The sequence below is a fragment of the Gallinula chloropus genome (assembly GCF_964237585.1).
Source record: "Gallinula chloropus genome assembly, chromosome: 2".
Lineage (NCBI taxonomy): Eukaryota > Metazoa > Chordata > Aves > Gruiformes > Rallidae > Gallinula > Gallinula chloropus.
The window spans coordinates 51,641,570-51,661,236 of NC_140086.1; the positions used below are offsets into that span (position 1 = coordinate 51,641,570).

Sequence of the window (19,667 nt, forward strand, 5' to 3'; positions counted from 1 at the left end):
TTTTCTTTCTCTGTCCTTACTTCTTTCTGAACTTTGATTTTTAGGCCTTGAATATTAGTTTTGAAAATAAAATGTCATTGCATAATTAATATTTTTTGAAGCATGTCTGTTTTAGTAGATGTTCCTTGCTTTCAGAAATACTGAAGCATGAAGCTTTTCCATGTAATCTCATGCCAGTGTTGACCCACATGGATTAAAATAGACTGGTTTAATCTTTGACCAAATTTGGAATTAGAGTATCTGTCCACTGGGAGTTTGTAAATTATTGTAGTTTGTAGAATGACAGGTTTATATAAATAATTGCAATGATTCCCACTGCATACTTTAAATTAAAATCTTTTTTGAGAATTAAGAATAATAAAAGTGCAGAAAAGTGAAAGCTTTTTTAAAAGTAGTTTTTTCAAGTGTCTTCTATGTGTACTTCATTATGTTTTCTCAGATAGGTTACATATTTATCCAAAAATAATCTTTTTTTTGTACTAATCAGCTTATAAGCAAGATCATGCTGGATATATTTTTGCATGGGTGGGTTGGTTGGTTGGTTTGGGTTTTTTTTGGTGGGTGGTTGGTTTTTTTTCTGTAGGTAATTATTGTAAAAGAAATTCTCAAATTAAAATCTTCAGTACTTTGTATGGTAGAGTCATTGCATTATGTTTATGTCAGGGTTTGGTTGCTATGGTAATGTGAATGAGGTCATGCATTTTGCAGAGAGGTTTCCAATAGGAAGGTAGGTTCAAAAGGAATTCCCCTTTTCAAGCAGCACATTTCTAACAACTGTGAAAAATTAAAATGAGATGAATGGGTTAAATTAAATTTGATTCTATATGAAATGTGACTTTTTTTGTGTGTGTGTAGATAAAGACACAGTAAATAAAATGAGAGATCTGCGCATGAAAGCTGAAGATTATGAAGTGGTGAAGGTGATCGGTAGAGGGGCATTTGGGGAGGTTCAGTTGGTAAGTAATGCTTCTGTTTGTACATTCAAACCTTCTGTAGCATTTGCTCGTGTGTCTGTTGCAGAATACAGTGTTCAGAAGATGCAGGTGTGTAATGTCACAGTCTTAAGCTTTGTGAAACTTTGTTTCTTTTTATGCCATGTTTTGAGACTTCTATTTTGGAACTCTCAATATGCAAAAACGCTTGTTTTCTACTCTAGTCATGCATCTCTACTAAAATGTGTATTTTTTGTAATCAAGAAAATTACCCTTTGCACAGTGTACATGGTACACATGAACAAATCTTCAGAACCAGAAGAATTTCTGTCAGTTCAGGGGCTGTTTTGCAGACGTAATTCTCACAGATGAGAAATGTGTGGTGTTTGTGATAGGATGAACAAGCCTGGTTGTTAATCTGCTTTATTAAATTGTTAACTGGTGGGAGAAACTGGAAATATGGTAGTAAGTATGCATGCCTGCTAATGAGCTCTGGAAAATGCCTAAAGATTAGCTTTTACAGTATTTAACAGTATTTGTAATTGTAAAGACATGTGTCTACATACTGCAAAGTGATTGTTATGCCTCTAGACTGGTATGTTGAATAGTTCTAGCAAGTATTTGAAGAGTAATGTCATTTTTCTGCAGACCTACAATACATAATCTGATACAAAAATACAGAGGGTCTTATAAAACTTGTTAAGCAGTGAAGCAGTGAAATAATATACTCAGTGGTGTTCTTCATATGTTCATGTGGCAAACTAACGTGGTCTGTATGTCACATTTGTCTTCATAGGTGAGGCATAAATCCTCAAGGAAAGTGTATGCAATGAAGCTTCTGAGCAAATTTGAGATGATAAAAAGATCAGATTCTGCATTCTTCTGGGAAGAAAGGGATATTATGGCGTTTGCTAACAGTCCCTGGGTTGTTCAGGTACAGTGATGTGCCTTTTAAAATCCTGTTGTTACAGAGTAGTGACGTTACAGCACTGCATGGCTTGGAATTACAGGTTTTCTTTCTCAGCTTTTCAGACTCCCTTTTTGGTTGTATTGGCTTATGAAAGAAATACATTATTAATATTAGGAATGCTGTACACAACAAATAGCAGATAGAGCACTTGCTCCAAAACTGTGTTTTGTTGTAACATTCACAAGATAAGTTATTCTGTTTATTACTAAATATATATATTGGTGAGCTTACCCTGCAGTGGTAACACTGCGCATGTTAAACAAAGCATCGACAATGCTAAGGAAAATATTTTTACTTAATTGTTTAAAATTTAGGCTCACTTTGTAAATAATAAATACATTGACAATAGAATAATAAATATTTAGTGATAACACAAATAAAATTGTGCAGATATTTACAATACCGGAGTTTCATTTTGCATATTTGTCAACTAGCATCCCAGTGAATAAAGAAACATTTTTGTCTTCTTATGCAATGAGCTTTCTTTGAAATAATCTTAAACGTGTATTGCATGAAATTCAGTCATCTTAATTTGTAACCAGGATACTACTGTTTCCATTGTAAGATTAAGGGAGATAAGATTGGGCTGAAATTTATTCTAGAGATCAGTAGCTTTCTAGGAAGTCTGCTGGATGGTACAAAGTTGCTGCAGTAGTTGTAGCAATTCTGTTGCTGTGTGAATCAGTTTGTGCAAAGATTCATTTGATTTGCAACAAGCAAAAGATTAAAGATCATTTGAGCTACTCAGTGACTGTTTTTTTTTCTTTGTTTGACTTTTACAGTTATTTTATGCATTCCAAGATGACCGTTACCTCTACATGGTGATGGAATACATGCCTGGTGGGGACCTTGTGAACTTAATGAGCAACTATGATGTTCCGGAAAAATGGGCAAGATTTTATACTGCTGAAGTTGTACTTGCATTAGATGCAATTCACTCAATGGGTTTTATACACAGGTGAAAAGAAAGAAGTGTTGTTACGTAGTGTTTGTTTTATTCGTGGTGCTGCCACAATGACTTCCATAATTGTTTAGGTAGTTTTAAAATTTATGATGTTACTACTTAATTATTATTTCATCATTATTCCATCTTTACAACTTCAAAGGTCCTTGCCATCAGAAACTACAAGTCTTAGGAGATACATTCAGAGTATCAGCAGGCTGATGTTCCTCAGTTCAAGGGGTCATAAAATGTTCCCACTTTACCAAGAGATACAAAAACTAAAGTGCTGTGAACAAGTTGGCCCCAAGATAGTTGTTTTCTTTTGATAAGAAAAAAAATTTTGTTTTGAAAAAAAATTGTTGGGAATTTGATAGCCGTAGTAGTCACTGTTAGGAATTATTAACTCTCTCCTCTGCATTTGAAGCCTCAGCTGGCATCAGTGACCCATTAAACAAGAATCTGTGAACAATCTGAGGAAAATCTCCCAGCCACATGTTTTCTTGTAAGTGGCAAAAATTTTAGGCGCAGAGTGAAGTGACTTAGCTTAGTTTCCCATTAAGTACGTGCCCTAAAGTGAAATGTAGTAATTTCTCAGGTAAATGACTCACATAAAATTTTTCTTCTTGATACTTGAACTTCTGCCTGTTCTTAACTTCCAGTTGCATTATCTAGAAGCAGAAGTATGTTTTTTTCAACAGAAAATACGGGAGGAATTTGAGGAAGACACAGTATATAAATCCTCAATTTGTAATTTGGCCTCAAGATCAGTGTTAGCATGGTAGTGTTTGCAAAGAAGCAAAACAAACTACTAATCCATTGCTTGAGTAGGACCTAGAGCATCATTAATTATGTAGCTAAGCTACATCTAGTAAATAAATTATATGGTTGAATGAATCATTTGTACATGTGTATTGCAAGTCTTAGAAAGCAGGCATTAGAAGCTGCCATCAGTGAGGTTTTTTTCCCTGAAAAATGATTATTTTTACACTAGCAGCTATTTGGAATTAGTTTTCCACGTGAAGTAGACTGTTCAAATCTGAGGAATGAAAGGGAACCAATGGAAATGTGGGCTCACTGCTTGATGGATCAGGGACTTAGCGCCAGTGACAAAGGACATGGAAACAGCTGAGACTGCCACCTTTGCCTCAGCATTTGTTGATAAGGTCTCCTTTAAGGCCTCTGAAATCCCTGAGCCTAGTCACAGGGCTTGTGAGAATGAAGCATTACTGTGACAGAGGAAGATCATGTTGAGACCCACTTATGCAAGTCCCCACATGTCCAGGGCGTCAAGTGGAATATGTCAGCAGTCGTAAGGGAGCTGGCCCATGTCATAATGAAACTGCTCTCTGTCACCTTTGAAAGGAGGCAGCAATTGGGAGATTCCTGTTTGTTGGAAAGAAGCAAATGGCACTCCAATCTTGCCCCATGAAAGGGGGAAGTAAAGGAGGACCAGGGGAACAGATCAGCCTAAAGGCTGTCTTTGGGAATCTTAGGGAGTAAATTCTCAGGAAACCATTTACAACCATGTGGATGGGAATGTGAATAGGGAACAATCTTTACTGTTCCCAGTTTACCAAAGGTAAATTAAAACATGCCTTACCAAACCAGTTGCCTTCTGTGGTGAGATGGTGGGCTCCACTGATGAAGAGGGAGCAGTGTGTGTTTGTCTTGACTTTAGCAAGGTTTTTGATGTAGCCAGATAAGAAAGATATGGTTTGACTAGGTAGAACAAAGGGTTGTGCTCAGTAGTACAGTGTCCAGCCAACAGTCAGCTACCAGCGATTGATTCCTCAGAGGATTGGTACTGTGGTCAGCACTGTGTTCTCATTCACTACCTGAACAGTGTTCAGGTGAGACAGAAAGCATCAGTCATCAGCTGCTCAGCAATACTTTCTAGAAAAGGTGGAGCCAGACTTGATGCTGCACAGCAAAAATATGAAAGGCAATAGATGATACAAGCTACAACAAGGGAATGCCTAGTTACTCATTAGGAAACATTTTTTCACTGTGGTCAAACAGTGAGAGTCCTGGAGAGGTGGTGGAAACTACATCCTTGAAAAAAATTCAAAACCTGACTGGATTTGACCCTGAGGAACCTTACATAACTTTGAAGTTAAAGCTAGCTTTGTTACCTGTACTTTGAGTAGGCATCTAACAGGGGGTCTTACAAAAATTCTTCCAACTAGAGTTATTCTGTGAGTATACTGATACATTACCACTGCACTTTATTTCACAGTTATGGTCAGAGGTTTAAGGTCCCAGAAATACACATTCTCCTGAAATTCATGTTATGCTTCCTTGCTAATTTTTTCCTACTATTATTCTGTTTCAGTATATCTAAAAACATGAGACATGCTGAACCTTCACCAGTTACTTTATGAAAACTTCTTTAACAGAAGTAGTACAAAGGTGTTTTGAGCCACAGAAAAATAGTTGTTCACATTAATATAATTCAGAAAATTATATCGATTTCTTCCCTTAACATAGAATCTTGGTTTTCAAGTTCTGTGTGAGATGTGTAGCTCAGAACAAGAAGGATTTACTTTTTTTTTTCCTGTAGCTGGACCTTAGCAGAGAGGTACTTCAAATAGCAACTGTTTTTTAGGAACCTGAGGTTCAACATTAATGCCTGGATTTGTTAAATTTGATTATTTAAGACTACATTCCCACATCCATTGTATGTTTTTTTTTTTAAATTTTGTAGTTTCGCAGCCTATTGTGGACATGATGTTTAAAGAAAGCAGAATAAAGTGGAAGAGATAGTGGTACTTTCATGTTGGTGTTTTACCTTGCAGTGTTGCATCTGAAAAATAGTTGCTACTATTGTTTTAATAAGTTAAATATATTAATTTGCCTTTAAACAAATGTATTTTTCTCCTTTTAGAGATGTGAAGCCTGATAATATGCTGCTAGATAAAGCTGGTCATTTAAAACTAGCAGATTTTGGTACTTGTATGAAGATGAACAAGGTAAACATTTTTAATTTTGCTTTTCTGTTTGTGAAAGGAAAACATACTTAATAGTAAAAAGAAAATATATTGAATTTTTTTAGCTAGATGAGAATAGTTGGAAGTTCTACTTGTCCCATGACTTCTTTATGCATCTTATTCAATGACAATGTAGTGTGCAGAAATGGTTCTTGGAGTAGGGACTGTGTTAACCTCTATACTGTTTCCTAGCAAAATTTTTGAAGTCAAATCTTTCATTGTCTCTGGATCTTCTGGATTATGTAAGTCTTTGGTTATCAAAAGTCAGTGCAAAGAAGGGAGATTTGTGTCAGTAACAAAAGAACCAAAACTCATGTGCAAGTCAGTGAATCCCAGTTGTACTTATTGGCCAGATGCTGATGTAGCAAAAGGGCAAATCTGAAGTAAAGAGGTTAACAAATGTCATAAAAGTATTTCTTTTTAAAATACATCCTGAGGTCATTAAAAAAAATGTTAGTCTTTCGTGTACTATGAAGCGCTGTTGTTCCCTACATAAAGCTTTGTTGCTTTGTGTGAAGCTGCAAATATATATGAGGAAAAAACCCTGAAATACATGGTACTTGATAGAGTCTGTGTAATACATAATTGTTTTCTCAACATATTCCAGGATCCTTGAATAAATCACTGTATTTAGCCACTTGGTCATAAATTAAAAGGCACCAATGAAAACCAAGTGCAGGTTATGTGTACAAATTCAAGAAGCTGCCTCAAGTCACCAACAATCCACACTTCAGTGGAATAGCTGTAAAAAACCTGTGTTTTATTGGACTTACTACAGATTTATCCTTGACTGATTGTCACCTTAACAGTGAGGAATTTTGAAAAATAGTAAAACATTGTCCTAGTGTTTAAGCTCTAAGTTCCATAAACAGACAAGTTGTTATAAAACTTTGCTGTATATTAGTATTACTGAAAGTAAACTCATGTCAACACCACCTGACATATTGTGCTAAACAAAACTAGCTGAGTAGTCTTGAGCTAGACTCAGGTTCCTCTAGTCCTTTCAAAGAGAAAGGTTACTCTGGGAGAGAAGCTGCTCAGCATTGGAGCTTAATTTAAGTGCATTCTGAAACAGTGGATTTATATTTATTATATTTACATAGTTATGTATTTTTATGCAAGTTTTCTGCTGATCCATTTCTAGGGCTGGCATGGGATTATTTCAGAAGTACCTGGATGGAACTGGAAAGGGGCTGTGTGGTTGTAGCTTTAGCATTCTGGATGTCAGCTCCAGTGTCACTGTTCTCTGTTCTGCCAGTCCTTTCTCAGGGGTGTGAGGAACATCAAACGTTCTTCTCAACCTGTTATCTCTTTTGAAGTCTGCCTACTTAGAGTTTCAAGGCACTGTCTACATTTAGTCTTCCCTGCATTATGTATATTGGGTCAGAGGGTGGATATCTTGCCCTATTGCTGATCTTTTCAGCAAAATCCCTAATGTTAACTGATTTATGCTGACAGAGGAGCTTCCCCTGTTTACAGTACATCCTGTCAGTGCATATAACACATTCATATTGGCAAAGCAGGAGAGGCTGTGCCGTGTTTACAGGGCCTAGATGCAATTCTGATGCCTTCTTGGGCATTAACTGAGGTTTGTTTTAGATTTAGTAGCTTGGAAGCTAAAAATGGTAAGATACCCATTCAGAAAAGTACATTTGTTGACAAAAGTTGATGTTGAACTGTTGATGTTTCTTAGGCTGCATAAACTTTTGGAAATGGTTTTGAATTAGGGACCTTATATTTGGGTCTGGGTGCTTTGTTCTTTGTAGGAAGGCATGGTACGATGTGACACGGCTGTGGGAACACCAGACTATATCTCTCCTGAAGTATTGAAGTCCCAGGGCGGTGACGGCTACTATGGACGGGAATGTGACTGGTGGTCAGTTGGAGTTTTTCTGTATGAGATGCTCGTAGGTGAGTAGTAGGATAGTCAGCGTTGGCTGCACTACTTAAGTAGACTCCATGTTAAAATCACTGTTGTATTTAACTGTTTAGTTTATTAGTCCTCTGACGTAAGCTGCAGTTTGCTGATCCTGGTATTTACAGAATGTGTTTTAGAAATACTCTGGCAGAGTTTTCAAATGTTTGTCCTTTCCTCTTGTTGACTTAACTGCTCACATTGTTGCCTATCTAATTCAAATACTATTTATAATTAAAATATTATAAATCAAGTCTACCATACTTTTGATCTGCTTTTTGATTTTTGCATTGGTGCTTTCAGGTGATACGCCTTTTTATGCAGATTCATTGGTTGGGACATACAGCAAGATTATGAACCATAAGAACTCCCTGACTTTCCCCGATGACAATGACATTTCTAAAGAGGCAAAAAACCTTATTTGTGCCTTTTTAACTGATAGGTAAGATTTAAATTTTACCCCAAATGAAAGTAAGCCTTTGTTAAGTGAATTTCTTCTTGTGTTGAAAGAACTTACATGTATTTCTTTAGTGTGGGTTTCTAAACCACTCAAGAGAAGCAGAACTCTTACTGTCTTAGCATGGAGGCAGTATAACTGTATTCCCAGTTAGGTGCTGCCATAGTTGAATACTTTTCATAGGAAATTGGGCTTTATTCTTCTCTGAACTGTAATGGTGTAAGAAACTGTAGCTTCTTGCTTCAAGTACAAGAAGGCTGTTTTAACTTGTTAGTCAAGAATTTTTAGAACCTCGGTCTAAGTCTTCAAGTTAAATTGTCTACTCTGAATGAGCATTTTGTTTAACCTGAAGTAATAGTTACTGAGTGATGTTACTGAGAGCTAGACATCTGGTAGCATCAGTTTCATCTTCTCCAGTCCCAGTATTTGGGAGAGGAGTCACCAGTAGTTGCTGCTGGTCTTTGTGGTAGTAGCATGTATGCTGGGGAAAGGGAAGTTCTGCTAATGTGGGTACATCTACCTTATAAATTTAGTTTGTATATGAAGTGCTGTTCCTTAGTAACAGCTACTGTCTCATTGCTCTCTGTTGCACAGTGGTGAGGGTCATGCAAAATGGATTCCTTTTGGATGAAGGTAAAGCCAAAGATGCATTTCAGGAGCACACCATATGTGCTCTCAGCAATTAGTGGGCATTCAAGATCAGGGTAGAGTCAGCCCACAAAACCCCATCTGAAATGTGGGTCTTAGGCCTGTTTCATTTTGTGAGTACACTCCTTTTGTACCCACACTACTTAAATTAATACACAAACATAACCTTTGCTTCAGAACTGGTGCTCTGAAGGGAGGAGGGCTGCTGCGTTTGCTGGGCTGTAGAAAAAGTGGACCCTAGCTGCTGTTTGGCAGCTGCCTGGCCAGTCTGTGATGGTGGAAATGGTTAGCAGCTGACTTCTTGTGTACCAGACATAAAACCAGACTGTGTTCTGAAATGTAGCCTCTGTGCTTCTATAGATATCTTCCTATGAAATCTTAGAGATGTGTCTATTTCTAACCTTAGAGAGGTACTTTTTTTGTTAGATTCTGCCTTGGAATGAGTCTTTCCTTCAGAATAATTTCTGTAATCTTCCATGCTTAACCAAAGCGCTCTTTGACAGGGAGGTGAGGCTAGGACGAAACGGCGTAGAAGAGATTAAACGGCACCTTTTCTTCAAAAATGATCAGTGGGCTTGGGAAACTCTCAGAGATAGTAAGTATAATGCTTTTCTCACAGACTGCAGTCTGTTCTACTTTTGTGTTATGTAGGAGTGCCATAGTACTTTTTAATGGAATTTGAAGTTTTGTTTACTCTTATTCCAAGAAAAGAGATTTCGTAGGCACCAAAAATAAATGCACCCTGCCCCAAATTCTTGTCAAGTTGTGTCACTTGGGTAATACAATAAACATTATCTTACTATTCTGCTTTTTTCCTAGCTGTAGCACCAGTTGTGCCTGACTTAAGTAGTGACATTGACACTAGTAATTTTGATGATCTGGAGGAAGACAAAGGAGAAGAAGAAACGTTTCCCATACCAAAAGCGTTTGTGGGCAACCAACTGCCTTTTGTAGGGTTTACGTACTACAGCAACCGTCGGTATGTATGCAGAACACAAACTAACGGTGTGTTTTTTTGTCAACAACCATTTCTGACTCTTAGCAACCAGTATTTAGATACAAGCCTTTTCAGATTCTTATCAATGATCCAGAATTCTAATAAATTCTACTATTTTGACAGCTAGATAATGATAACCAGTGCTGCTAGTCCTTAGTACCTTCAAATATCACTCCAAATTTGTGAATGTCTTATTCTGCATTAAGAGTATTATATAGTGTAGCTGCAGGAGCTCAGCAAGAAGAATCCATTGTTGCCACTACTAGGCAGAGCTGTCTGCAGAGCACTGAATTATATATGTAGAGTCATGAATCAGAGATGCAAATATCACTCTGTTCTTCTGCCAATTTCTGAGCTGTATATGAAGATTTGATACTTTACATCAGTGTTTTAGCATGTGATAAATTAAACCCTGTCTTAATAGTAATAAAATATTTTTTATTTGCCTGTTACTTGCTTCATGATTTTCTCTTTTTTCCCCTAAGTACTCATCCACTACAGAGATTACGATGCCTTAGTTTTCCCTTTTGCTTAGAAGAGTTTAAATTACATCGGTTAAAAATTATATTAATTCATACTTTCAACAGTCATTGTTGTTCTAGACACTATGCATTCAAAATATCAATATGTTTTTCTTACTTTGAAAGCTGCTGTTGATTGCAGTGGGTATCAGTTTGGCTTAAAATGGCCTAAAAATTCTAATAGATCATGTCAGATAGAGACTATTAATTTTAATAGAATTTCTGGACAGGAAAGCCTTAAAGGAAATAAATCTGGTTTTCATCCTTGGATAGAAGAACCACCACTTTTCCAAGCCTGTGGTGAAATTCTTTCCATCTCTGCAAAGAGTTGGATTTGGTGTTGCTTTCTGCATAAAATTTAGAGAGCTGAGTGACTGTTGCTGTCATTGAAGAACTCCACTACTAAATATTATTGTAACTTTGTAGGCTTACTGGAACTAAAATACTCTCCTAGAATTGAATTTTGTCCCATAATACTCTGCTGGTGTGATTTGAAAAGTCTGAAGTGACCGTTTATACTTGCTAACCCTGTAGTCCTGATTTTTATTCCCTTTTTGTATTGAAACAGTTCAAACATTTAAAACAGTCATTGCATATTTAGAAAAAAAAAAAAAAGTGGCACATTTATCTCAACTCTCCTTTGATTACACCTTGTTCATGTACGCTGGAGAGTTTAAAGGAACAGAAACCTAGGGAAATGGTGTGACTTATGTTCTTAAAGGAAGTAGCCTTAGAGTATAGAACCCCTTCTACAGCTGTAATCCCATTGACCGTAAACTAGGAACTATGGTTGGTTGTTACTGAATTTCACCTATAATGGATTTGGGAACAGTAGCTGTCTGGCTTGTGTGTTCTCTTCTGGATTCTGATAGAACTTCTGTGCCTTTTTTAAATATCACATTCTCGCTGCTCAACAGCCCTGGTGTGCAAAATACAACAGCTTCAAGACAGCAAGTCTCTTTCTGTTGGGAACTATTCCATTTCCTCTCTCATTTGGTTATCTGAAAAGCAGTCTTGACATTTAGTTTGACCTTGGCTTTGGAGGTTAATTTTACCTACTGTGATCTTTTGGAGAGGTTTTCTTGTATGTGAAAACCTGCATGTGAAACAAAATAAGATGTGTCCATCTTCCTCAGTTGATGTGTTGGAGTTTTTCCTCACATGACTTGATGCAGTTAGAGACAGCTACTTTACGTCTCTCTAGATCAGTTATCAGGCCAAGAGTATCCCATCAAATACCAAGGGAATTTGAAGACAGTAATTTGTGTTTATTTACCTGACTTTTCTGAATTGCAACAGAAATCTGTGGTATTTTTAGATAACACTTATGTAAAATAAGAACACTGGCTTCAGGGCAAGCTTTTTGTGTGTGGAACTCTTAGTAACTTTGTTGGAAGTTACACAATCTCTGTGGAGTTTGCTTCATTGCTGCTACTTGCTGCATAAGTGCCTGAGTAAATATTTATGGGATGGAAGCCAATCAGAGTGTTGTAACCATGGAAAGCAAAAGGTTTTTTTATGGTTATTAAAAAAAAAGAAAAGTGATTGTGCTAGTATTTGGCAGAAATTCTTTTTTTTCTGGAGGTCTTCTACAGCAGTTTTCTGCTTTCCCCTTCACAAGAAATTATATGAGACTTTAAATTAAATGTTCTTAAATAGAAGAGTGTGATAAATACAGGAGAAAAAAAATCTGATTACATAACAGTTTGGAGCAAAAAAATCTGGGGGTTATGTTTCAGGATGATTGTATTCTGGTTTTTCATAAACTTGCTTTTGAGCAACTCTTAAAATAAGCCTTTTTAAATGTTGTTACAGGTATTTAGGTGTCTCTGCAGAAAATTCCAACGATAACAGAACCGGCTCCAGTGTGGATAAAAGTGTGGTATGTCTCACTGATTTCCAGCTTTTTTGGACTCTATCAAGGAATCTATTGCATATACTGGATTAAATAGTTTCAGTTCTAAACGTCTCTAATAATTTTAGTGCTTGGAACATGGGAAATAGACGCATAGATTTTAAGTGTTTGGTATTATTATTGAAAAAGAAGCTCTTCATATAACACTTTTATCCAATTCAGGAAAACCATAGCTCAAACTGCGTATTATTTTTGTGGACCTGGATTCACAGTTTTTATTTTTAGAACTACCAAGTTGTGTGTGCAGTATTTTTATTTATTGATCCCAGGCTTATCGATCACTGGCTTTGTGGTAGTGATGGAGTCGGGACATGAGCGTGATGGGAATCTTGATCTTCCCAGCAACCATGGAGCTGGATTTCCTGTGAACTAAGTGGGAGGTGGCAGAAAATGTACCAAGCTTTGGGTATTCTGCTCCTTCCCAAAGGTATCCCACAAACTATTGGGAAGTGAGACACTGAGGATTTGCATTTATAGAGTAGTTCAGCTAGCAAGAAATGTTCAGATTCTTCCAGTTACTGCTTCCCAGGCTTCTTGTCAGTCAGGTTTCCAGGAAGGTATGCTGAGGTGTTGGAAACAAGGCCTGCTTGGATTTTGTGTAAGTTCTGGTATAAATCAAGCTATTTAATGAAAATGGTCTGATATTTTATAAATTGCATTCTTTCTGAAGAAAACACTGAAAAACAATTGATAATTAACTCTAAAAGAAATCTTGGCTTTGTGATTTATTTTGTTAGGACTTGGTTCTGTTGGATAATGATGCATGTTCCCTTTTCTCTTAAATGTGCAATGCAAAGGTTTTAATGATACAGGGTATCACCCAGAGAAAATCCATAATGGACATTATGGATTAATTATGTGCTTTGGGCTGACTTAATTTAAGCATTGAAGTGTCTTGATTTCTTTATGAATGTTGATGTGTTTCATCAGTTTATTTTCCTCATAAGCATTTGGCTGTTCATATGGTAAAATTGAAAACATAGCCAGACTTTCAAATATTTGCAGATTCTTAAGGCTGTGTGCTGGCCATTGGTTGATGTGAAGAGAGTTACTTCATGGTCTTGGCATAATTAGTGGGATACAGGCAACTGGATGTAGTTAAAAATCCCTCAAGAGTCCTGTCTGTATTGTCAGGTGTATTTGAGGGTCTTGCAATTTTAAGATGTTTGGGAGGTGAAGCTCTGGAAGGGTATGAGTGATACAGAGAGGTTTAAATACATGTTATGTCTTGACTACAAGGTATTTTTACCCCACAGTTCTTTCTCAGCTGTTTTTCTTTCATTACATGCTGCAATGAAAACGGTAATGTTGACACATGGTTAGCAAATTACTTAGTTTTGGAAATATAGCACAAGATGTTACCTGGTGTATCTGCATTTTGACATGGTACTGAGTGTCTTTTGGGAGGCACCAAGTGTCAGAAATTTCCAATAAATTAATTGTATTTTGGAAGTGTGTAAAATTTCACAGAATTAGGCCATTGAGTTGGAAAAAAGTGGAATTCAGTGTCCTTTAACTGAATTTCAACCCCCTTTGAATGTCTGCTTATTTACCTTGGTTCAGTACTAACATAGCCACCTGTAAAGAGTTCCAATATTAAGGCAGATAAGTTTTACAGATACTTTTGCACTAGGTCTTCAGTTTTCTTCGTGGTTCAGGGTGCAGAACCGGACGCTATACTATGGTGATTTTGGGGGCAGGAGGGGTATGGCAGTTCCAGAGGAATTTTTCTTGGCTTCTCTGCTCTAAGCAGGCTTTTCCATATTCCTTCCTCCCCTGCATCCTACTCAAACTGGAAACTCAGAAGAAACTAAAACTGAGTTACAGTTTAGCTGAGTTACTGAGTTACATTTAGCTCAGTATTTTCTTAAGGTGTTATTTAGTCTATTGATAATATATTGTGTGATGCTTCTCTGGAAGCCTGTTGTTGTGGTTTAACCCAGCAGGCAGCTGAAACAACTATACAGCTGTTTGCTTGCTCTCTGCCCCACCCCCAGTGGGACCTGGGGAAGAGAATTGAAAAGAAAAAAACCCCAAAACTTTTGGGTTGAGATAAAGACAGTTTAATAGAACAGAGAAGGAAGATAATAACAGCAATGATAAAAGACTATACAAAGCCAAGTGATATACATGACAACTTCTCATCACCTGAAGCCTCTTGTCCCACGCCGCCCCCCCAGTTATATGCAGACCACAACACATGGAATATCCTGGCTGTGTCCCCTACCAGCTGCTTGGGTGCCCCCTGCCTTCTCATTGGAAGGCCAGTATGAGAAGCTGAAAATCCTTGACTGGTTGGTGACAACTAAAAATATCCATGTGTTATCAACATCAACATACAGAAAATTAACTGTATCTTAGCAAAAGCCAGGATACTTGTACTTGTTCCTGCTACAATGGGAAGAAAGTAGAATGTAAGAAAAATGCAAAAATAATTTCACCTTTAAGTTTCTCATTTAATACACATAAAGCATGCTGTAATATGTCTCCAAACTGAAATCTTAGTTTAGATCTATACAGAGAGCAGTCCTTGTTGAGAGCCCTTACTGTTGCTGTCAAGAAAGGAGACCAGCATAATTTGTCTCCTTTTCATGATGTCAGTGACCAGTTCTAGTTTCCCTAAGCATATATTCTGGGAAAAGGAAAAGAGCAAGAAGCAGGGGTAGGAGGATCTGTTCTGTTGCTCCTTCTTCTGGGATGATTGTGTAAAAGGAGTCAGGTTAATTGTCAGAGTTGTTGACGTTAGAACAAGGAACAAGAAAGCAAAGGGTCAGAACCACTTGATCACGTTGCTGTGAAGAGAGACTAGGTAAGGACTCTAATTCTCTGTGCAGTTCCAAGAGCATTGAGGGAAATGTTGGAAAGCAAAATAAGGTTGAAATCATGACAAGATCAGCAGAAAGGTATAAAAGAGTATATCAGCCTGGGCTTGATTTAATGAGCTTCCTCAGAGTTGATACCATCTTTTTCAATGAGTGTTTTGCTGATATTGGAGTGGGATTACTGTGCCCAGGGATGCAGTAGAAGGTAGATATTTTCAGACTATAAAAAGAACAATTTTCTGAATTTATCTTACTGGCAAACAGTACAGGCTATACTGTAATGTTCTGTATTAACATCTGAAGTTTGTTACTGTGTTCAAACCTTAGTGTACAGTGCTAGCTGTAAGAATTATCTCTGAATAAATAGATATTAAGAGCACTTTTCCCCATTGCTAAGAACTGACAGGTTTGGTTCTGCTTCCTGAACTTGTTGGGAGCTTGAAGATAAATTGCAACATACATGTGGTGGTTCATGCAAGAAAAAGACATGTTGAGACTAATTAGCATTGCTTTCTCATATCTTTGCAGGAATATCTTTAGTCTGATTTTGAAGATGCGTAAAACAAGGAGTATTTGACTTAGCTATGGAACTATTTAGAACACTAAAATTTTATGTGTGTTCAAATGATAAAACTACATAATATACAAAGTTGTTTCTTGTCATTAGCTTTCAGATTTTTTTTGAGATTGTATTTTGATAAGGTAAAAATACACTCTTTAGGTGGAAGTGAGTCAGCTGTGATAGAACATAAGCAGCACTGAATATTCTGAAATACGTTTTTGAAGCCTTTAAATTTAATGCATGTTTTTTCATGTACAAATACATATTTAAAGCTGGAAAATATGCAGAAGATGATCTATGAGTTGGAAGAACAGCTACATAATGAAATGCAGTTGAAAGATGAAATGGAGCAAAAATGCAGGTGAGACTTTGAACTTTAATTGTTTACATAATTTAAATACATCTAACACTTCAGTTCTGTATTACTGCTTTAGGGATTACCAGCATAATACTAAGAGTGGTATTGTAGTAAAGAGTTCCAGGCATAGATGTAAGCAATTCTAAACCATTATTTAAATGGTTTTCTTTAATATAGGATGAAGAAAAGGTTTTACTTTCTTTGGCATCCATGTAACACATTTTTTCTGAACACTTAAATATTTGTGTTTACCTGGTATCTCTGAATTCAGGTGTTTTATTGGACCAAGGCTTGCAATGATCATACTGACTTTTTAAAAACAGTAGAATACTGCATATACTACATATGTTGGATTATTAAAATCAATTGTCTGGTTTTGAAATACATGGTACTCCTTGGAAAACCATATTCCTTTTTTCCCCTGTGACTGACAGAACAACTATTTGCTTTCTGAAGTCTTGTTTCTACCATGTTGAAGAGGTAGCTTCAAAGAGAATTTGCCTATTTCTTGTGACTACGCTTAGGAACAAACAGTTGGAGTTCTTTTCTGATAATCAGAAGTTTTTACTCAGATTAATGCAAACAAAATTCCTCATGAGATAGCTTCTCCTCTTCAAGCCTTCTCCTGAAGGCCTAAATAAAGCCAGGAGGTAACTCTAGGTATGGGATGTAGGAAGAATTTATGCTTGTGAATTAGGACCATAGCGTGTAGCTGTACAAACTACTTATGTGGGAACTGGTAGCCAGTGGGCAATTGGCTGAAGGGTCAGGCCCAGAAGGTGATAGTAAATGGGGTTACATCTGTCTGGTGGCCAGTCCCTAGTGGAGTTTCCCAGGGTTCCATTTTAGGTCCAGTTCTTTTTAATATTTTCATGAAGAACCCGGACTCAGGACTAGAGGGTATCTTAAGTAAATCCGCATATGAAACCAAATTGGGAGGAGCTGTTGACTCCATTGAGGGTGCAGAAGCCTTGCAGAGAGACATGGACAGATTAGAGAGCTGGGCAATCACCAGCAGCATGAAGTTTAACACAGTCAAGTGCCAAATTCTGCCACTGGGAAGGGGCATCCCTGGCTGCACATACAGACTGGGGGATGAGATGCTGGAGGCCAGCCATGCTTAGAGGGATTTGGGGATCTTGGTCAACAGCAAGTTAAAGATGAGCCAGCAGTGTGCCCAGGCAGCCAGGAGGGCCAGCCATATTCTGGGGTGCATCAAGCACAACATTGCCAGCCAGTCCAGGGAGGTCCCGCTCTACACTGCACTGGTGTGGCCTCACCTTGAGTACTGTGTGTAGTTTTGGGTGCCACAGTACAGGAGGGACACAGAACTATTGGAGAGTGTCCAATGGAGGACAACGAGGATGGTGAAGGGGAAGTTTTAGCAGTTCACCAGCGTATTCTAATTCTAAGATTGTTGCTACATTTGTAGAATAAAGGAGAAAATGTGACACTAAAGTTTTGCTTATATAATCTGCTGCAAAATTAATACTTAATGATATATTGTACAGATCATTTCCAGTGATGCATTGTTTCCCATCAATGTCAAATGTTTATTACAAAATAGCATTAGCCAGAGTATAAATGTTCAATTTGGTAATGATCCCAAATTATTTCACAAGGAAAACACTCAGTATAATGTATCCTTTAACTGATTTGATCTTATTTTTAGATCTTCCAACATAAAGCTAGACAAGATAATGAAAGAGCTGGATGAAGAGGTAATTTTCTTTCTGCAGTGAAGCTGTCTTAGTTGGGTAAAAAACGTGGATGGTACTTTTCATGATTTAGAATATTTCTTCTGTGACTAAAATAAATTGTTCTGAATTTAAATTTGATACCAAACATTGACATTTTAATACGTGGCAGTGGGAGATAAATTCTACACTTTTTCAAAACCTTTCCCTTTCTGCAAGTCACAGTGAATTGTTACCTCTGCTAAGTGTTTTGCCTAGTCTTGCCATTGCAATTTCTCTGAAGTTCATAAAAATCAGTTGTTCTAAAGATTAACGTCCAGATGATTTTCTTTTGAGTCCTGTTGTCTCTTAATAGTTATTTACATGCAATCATGGTAATGGTAACTTTTCTAGTAATTTCATGAATTTGTCATGTAGAAGTTAAAAACTCGTCTCTTCTGAAAACCTTTTCAAGGAAGCCAGAAACTTGTTCAGTGGAAATGATGCATCACTTTCCTCAATTAAGAGTTGCAGAGATCCTGGTTTAGTGATCATTCCTTAAATTGTAAATAGTTATTACTTATGCTTTTGATTTTAGGGAAATCAAAGAAAGAACTTGGAGTCGACAGTGTCTCAGATTGAGAAGGAAAAGATGGTATTGCAACATAAGCTAAATGACTACCAAAGAAAAGTTGAACAAGAGAATGAAAGAAGACGAAATGTGGAAAATGAAGGTATGCCATGTTGTCCAGATGTTGACACTGATGAGGTGTATGTGTTGTAGGGAATAATTTATTACCTTAGCATCTTAAGTGCTCCAGAACTTTAAAGGGTTTGTATTTTACTATGTTTATGTAGAAGAAAATGCCATTAAGTATTTTTTTTAATCTGGTGTATTGTGTAATTTCTTTTTAGTGTGCACACTAAAAGATCAGATGGAAGACTTGAAAAGAATCAGTCAGCATTCACAAATTACAAATGAGAAGATAACACAATTACAAAAACAGGTACGTTGCTTCTGTTCATTGTCTTCATTGTTTCTGAGACTTGAGAAGCATTATTGAGCCTTCAGATATAGCAAAACTGGTCAAAATTGTTTTTTATATTTGAGAACCTTGTCTGTTTTGTTTTTAACAGCTAGAAGAAGCAAATGATTTGCTGAGGACAGAATCGGATACAGCAGCAAGATTAAGAAAGGGTAACACAGAAATGAGCAAATCATTAAGTCAGGTAGAATCACTAAATAGAGAACTGCAAGAAAGGTGCAGAGTTCTAGAAAGCACAAAACTGCAGGTGGAGAAAGATTATTACCAACTGCAAGCAGCGTTGGAGTCGGAACGAAGGGACAGAAGCCACGGATCTGAAATGATTGGAGAACTACAGGGTAATTCTTCTGTATTTATACTTTACAAAAAAAGTTGTAATAACCCTACTTTATTAAACTACAGTTACATAAAGGGAGGAAAGCCAATCAACAAACCTATTGTGACTTAGCACATTTTCTGAATGCAGGCTCTTGCTTCCTGGTCACATCTGAGTGTCCCTTGGGAGGGAGGCTATCAAAATCAGAGGGTGGGAATCTAGTGATTGTAAGCCTATGGCCTGCCCTGATTAAAAATCTGAGTCCACCAGTACAAAAGCATGAGACTCTTTCTGCATAATGTGATGGCATGCTTAGTTTCTTTTACAATATCCAGCATTTCTTATATGAAGTATTTCAAGGGGTAAATATTTTTTGGGCTCAGAAACCAATAGAGGTTGAAAAGCCTGTTGCTGTAAATCGGGCTGAGTATTGAATGATGCTTCGTTTCTTACGGCAGTTCGGATTAGCGCTTTACAAGAAGAAGTAAAACATGTCAAGAACAATCTCGAAAGAGTGGAAGCGGAAAGGAAACAAGCACAGGATATGCTTAATCATTCAGAAAAGGTATGGTAAAATGATGTTGAGGCTCACTTTTCTCAGC

General features: G+C 37.1%; 1 protein-coding gene across 2 annotated transcripts in view; it reads left to right on the top strand.

Annotated features, from left to right (window-relative positions):
- Positions 1 to 19,667, top strand: part of ROCK1 (Rho associated coiled-coil containing protein kinase 1) — a gene marked incomplete at its 3' end in the record, with an annotated part of 84,743 nt that overhangs the window by 36,396 nt on the left and 28,680 nt on the right. The window contains exons 3-17 of one of the 2 annotated variants that reach the window (XM_084280122.1): positions 856 to 956; positions 1,729 to 1,866; positions 2,685 to 2,860; positions 5,730 to 5,814; positions 7,599 to 7,743; positions 8,051 to 8,189; positions 9,356 to 9,447; positions 9,672 to 9,831; positions 12,186 to 12,252; positions 15,942 to 16,030; positions 17,700 to 17,748; positions 18,302 to 18,437; positions 18,619 to 18,710; positions 18,841 to 19,087; positions 19,524 to 19,630. In XM_084280122.1, coding sequence (XP_084136248.1) covers positions 856 to 956; positions 1,729 to 1,866; positions 2,685 to 2,860; positions 5,730 to 5,814; positions 7,599 to 7,743; positions 8,051 to 8,189; positions 9,356 to 9,447; positions 9,672 to 9,831; positions 12,186 to 12,252; positions 15,942 to 16,030; positions 17,700 to 17,748; positions 18,302 to 18,437; positions 18,619 to 18,710; positions 18,841 to 19,087; positions 19,524 to 19,630 — 1,823 coding nt within the window. Of the gene's footprint in view, positions 1 to 855; positions 957 to 1,728; positions 1,867 to 2,684; positions 2,861 to 5,729; positions 5,815 to 7,598; positions 7,744 to 8,050; positions 8,190 to 9,355; positions 9,448 to 9,671; positions 9,832 to 12,185; positions 12,253 to 15,941; positions 16,031 to 17,699; positions 17,749 to 18,301; positions 18,438 to 18,618; positions 18,711 to 18,840; positions 19,088 to 19,523; positions 19,631 to 19,667 lie in introns of those variants that run through there. The other variant, XM_084280121.1, reaches the window with a different exon arrangement.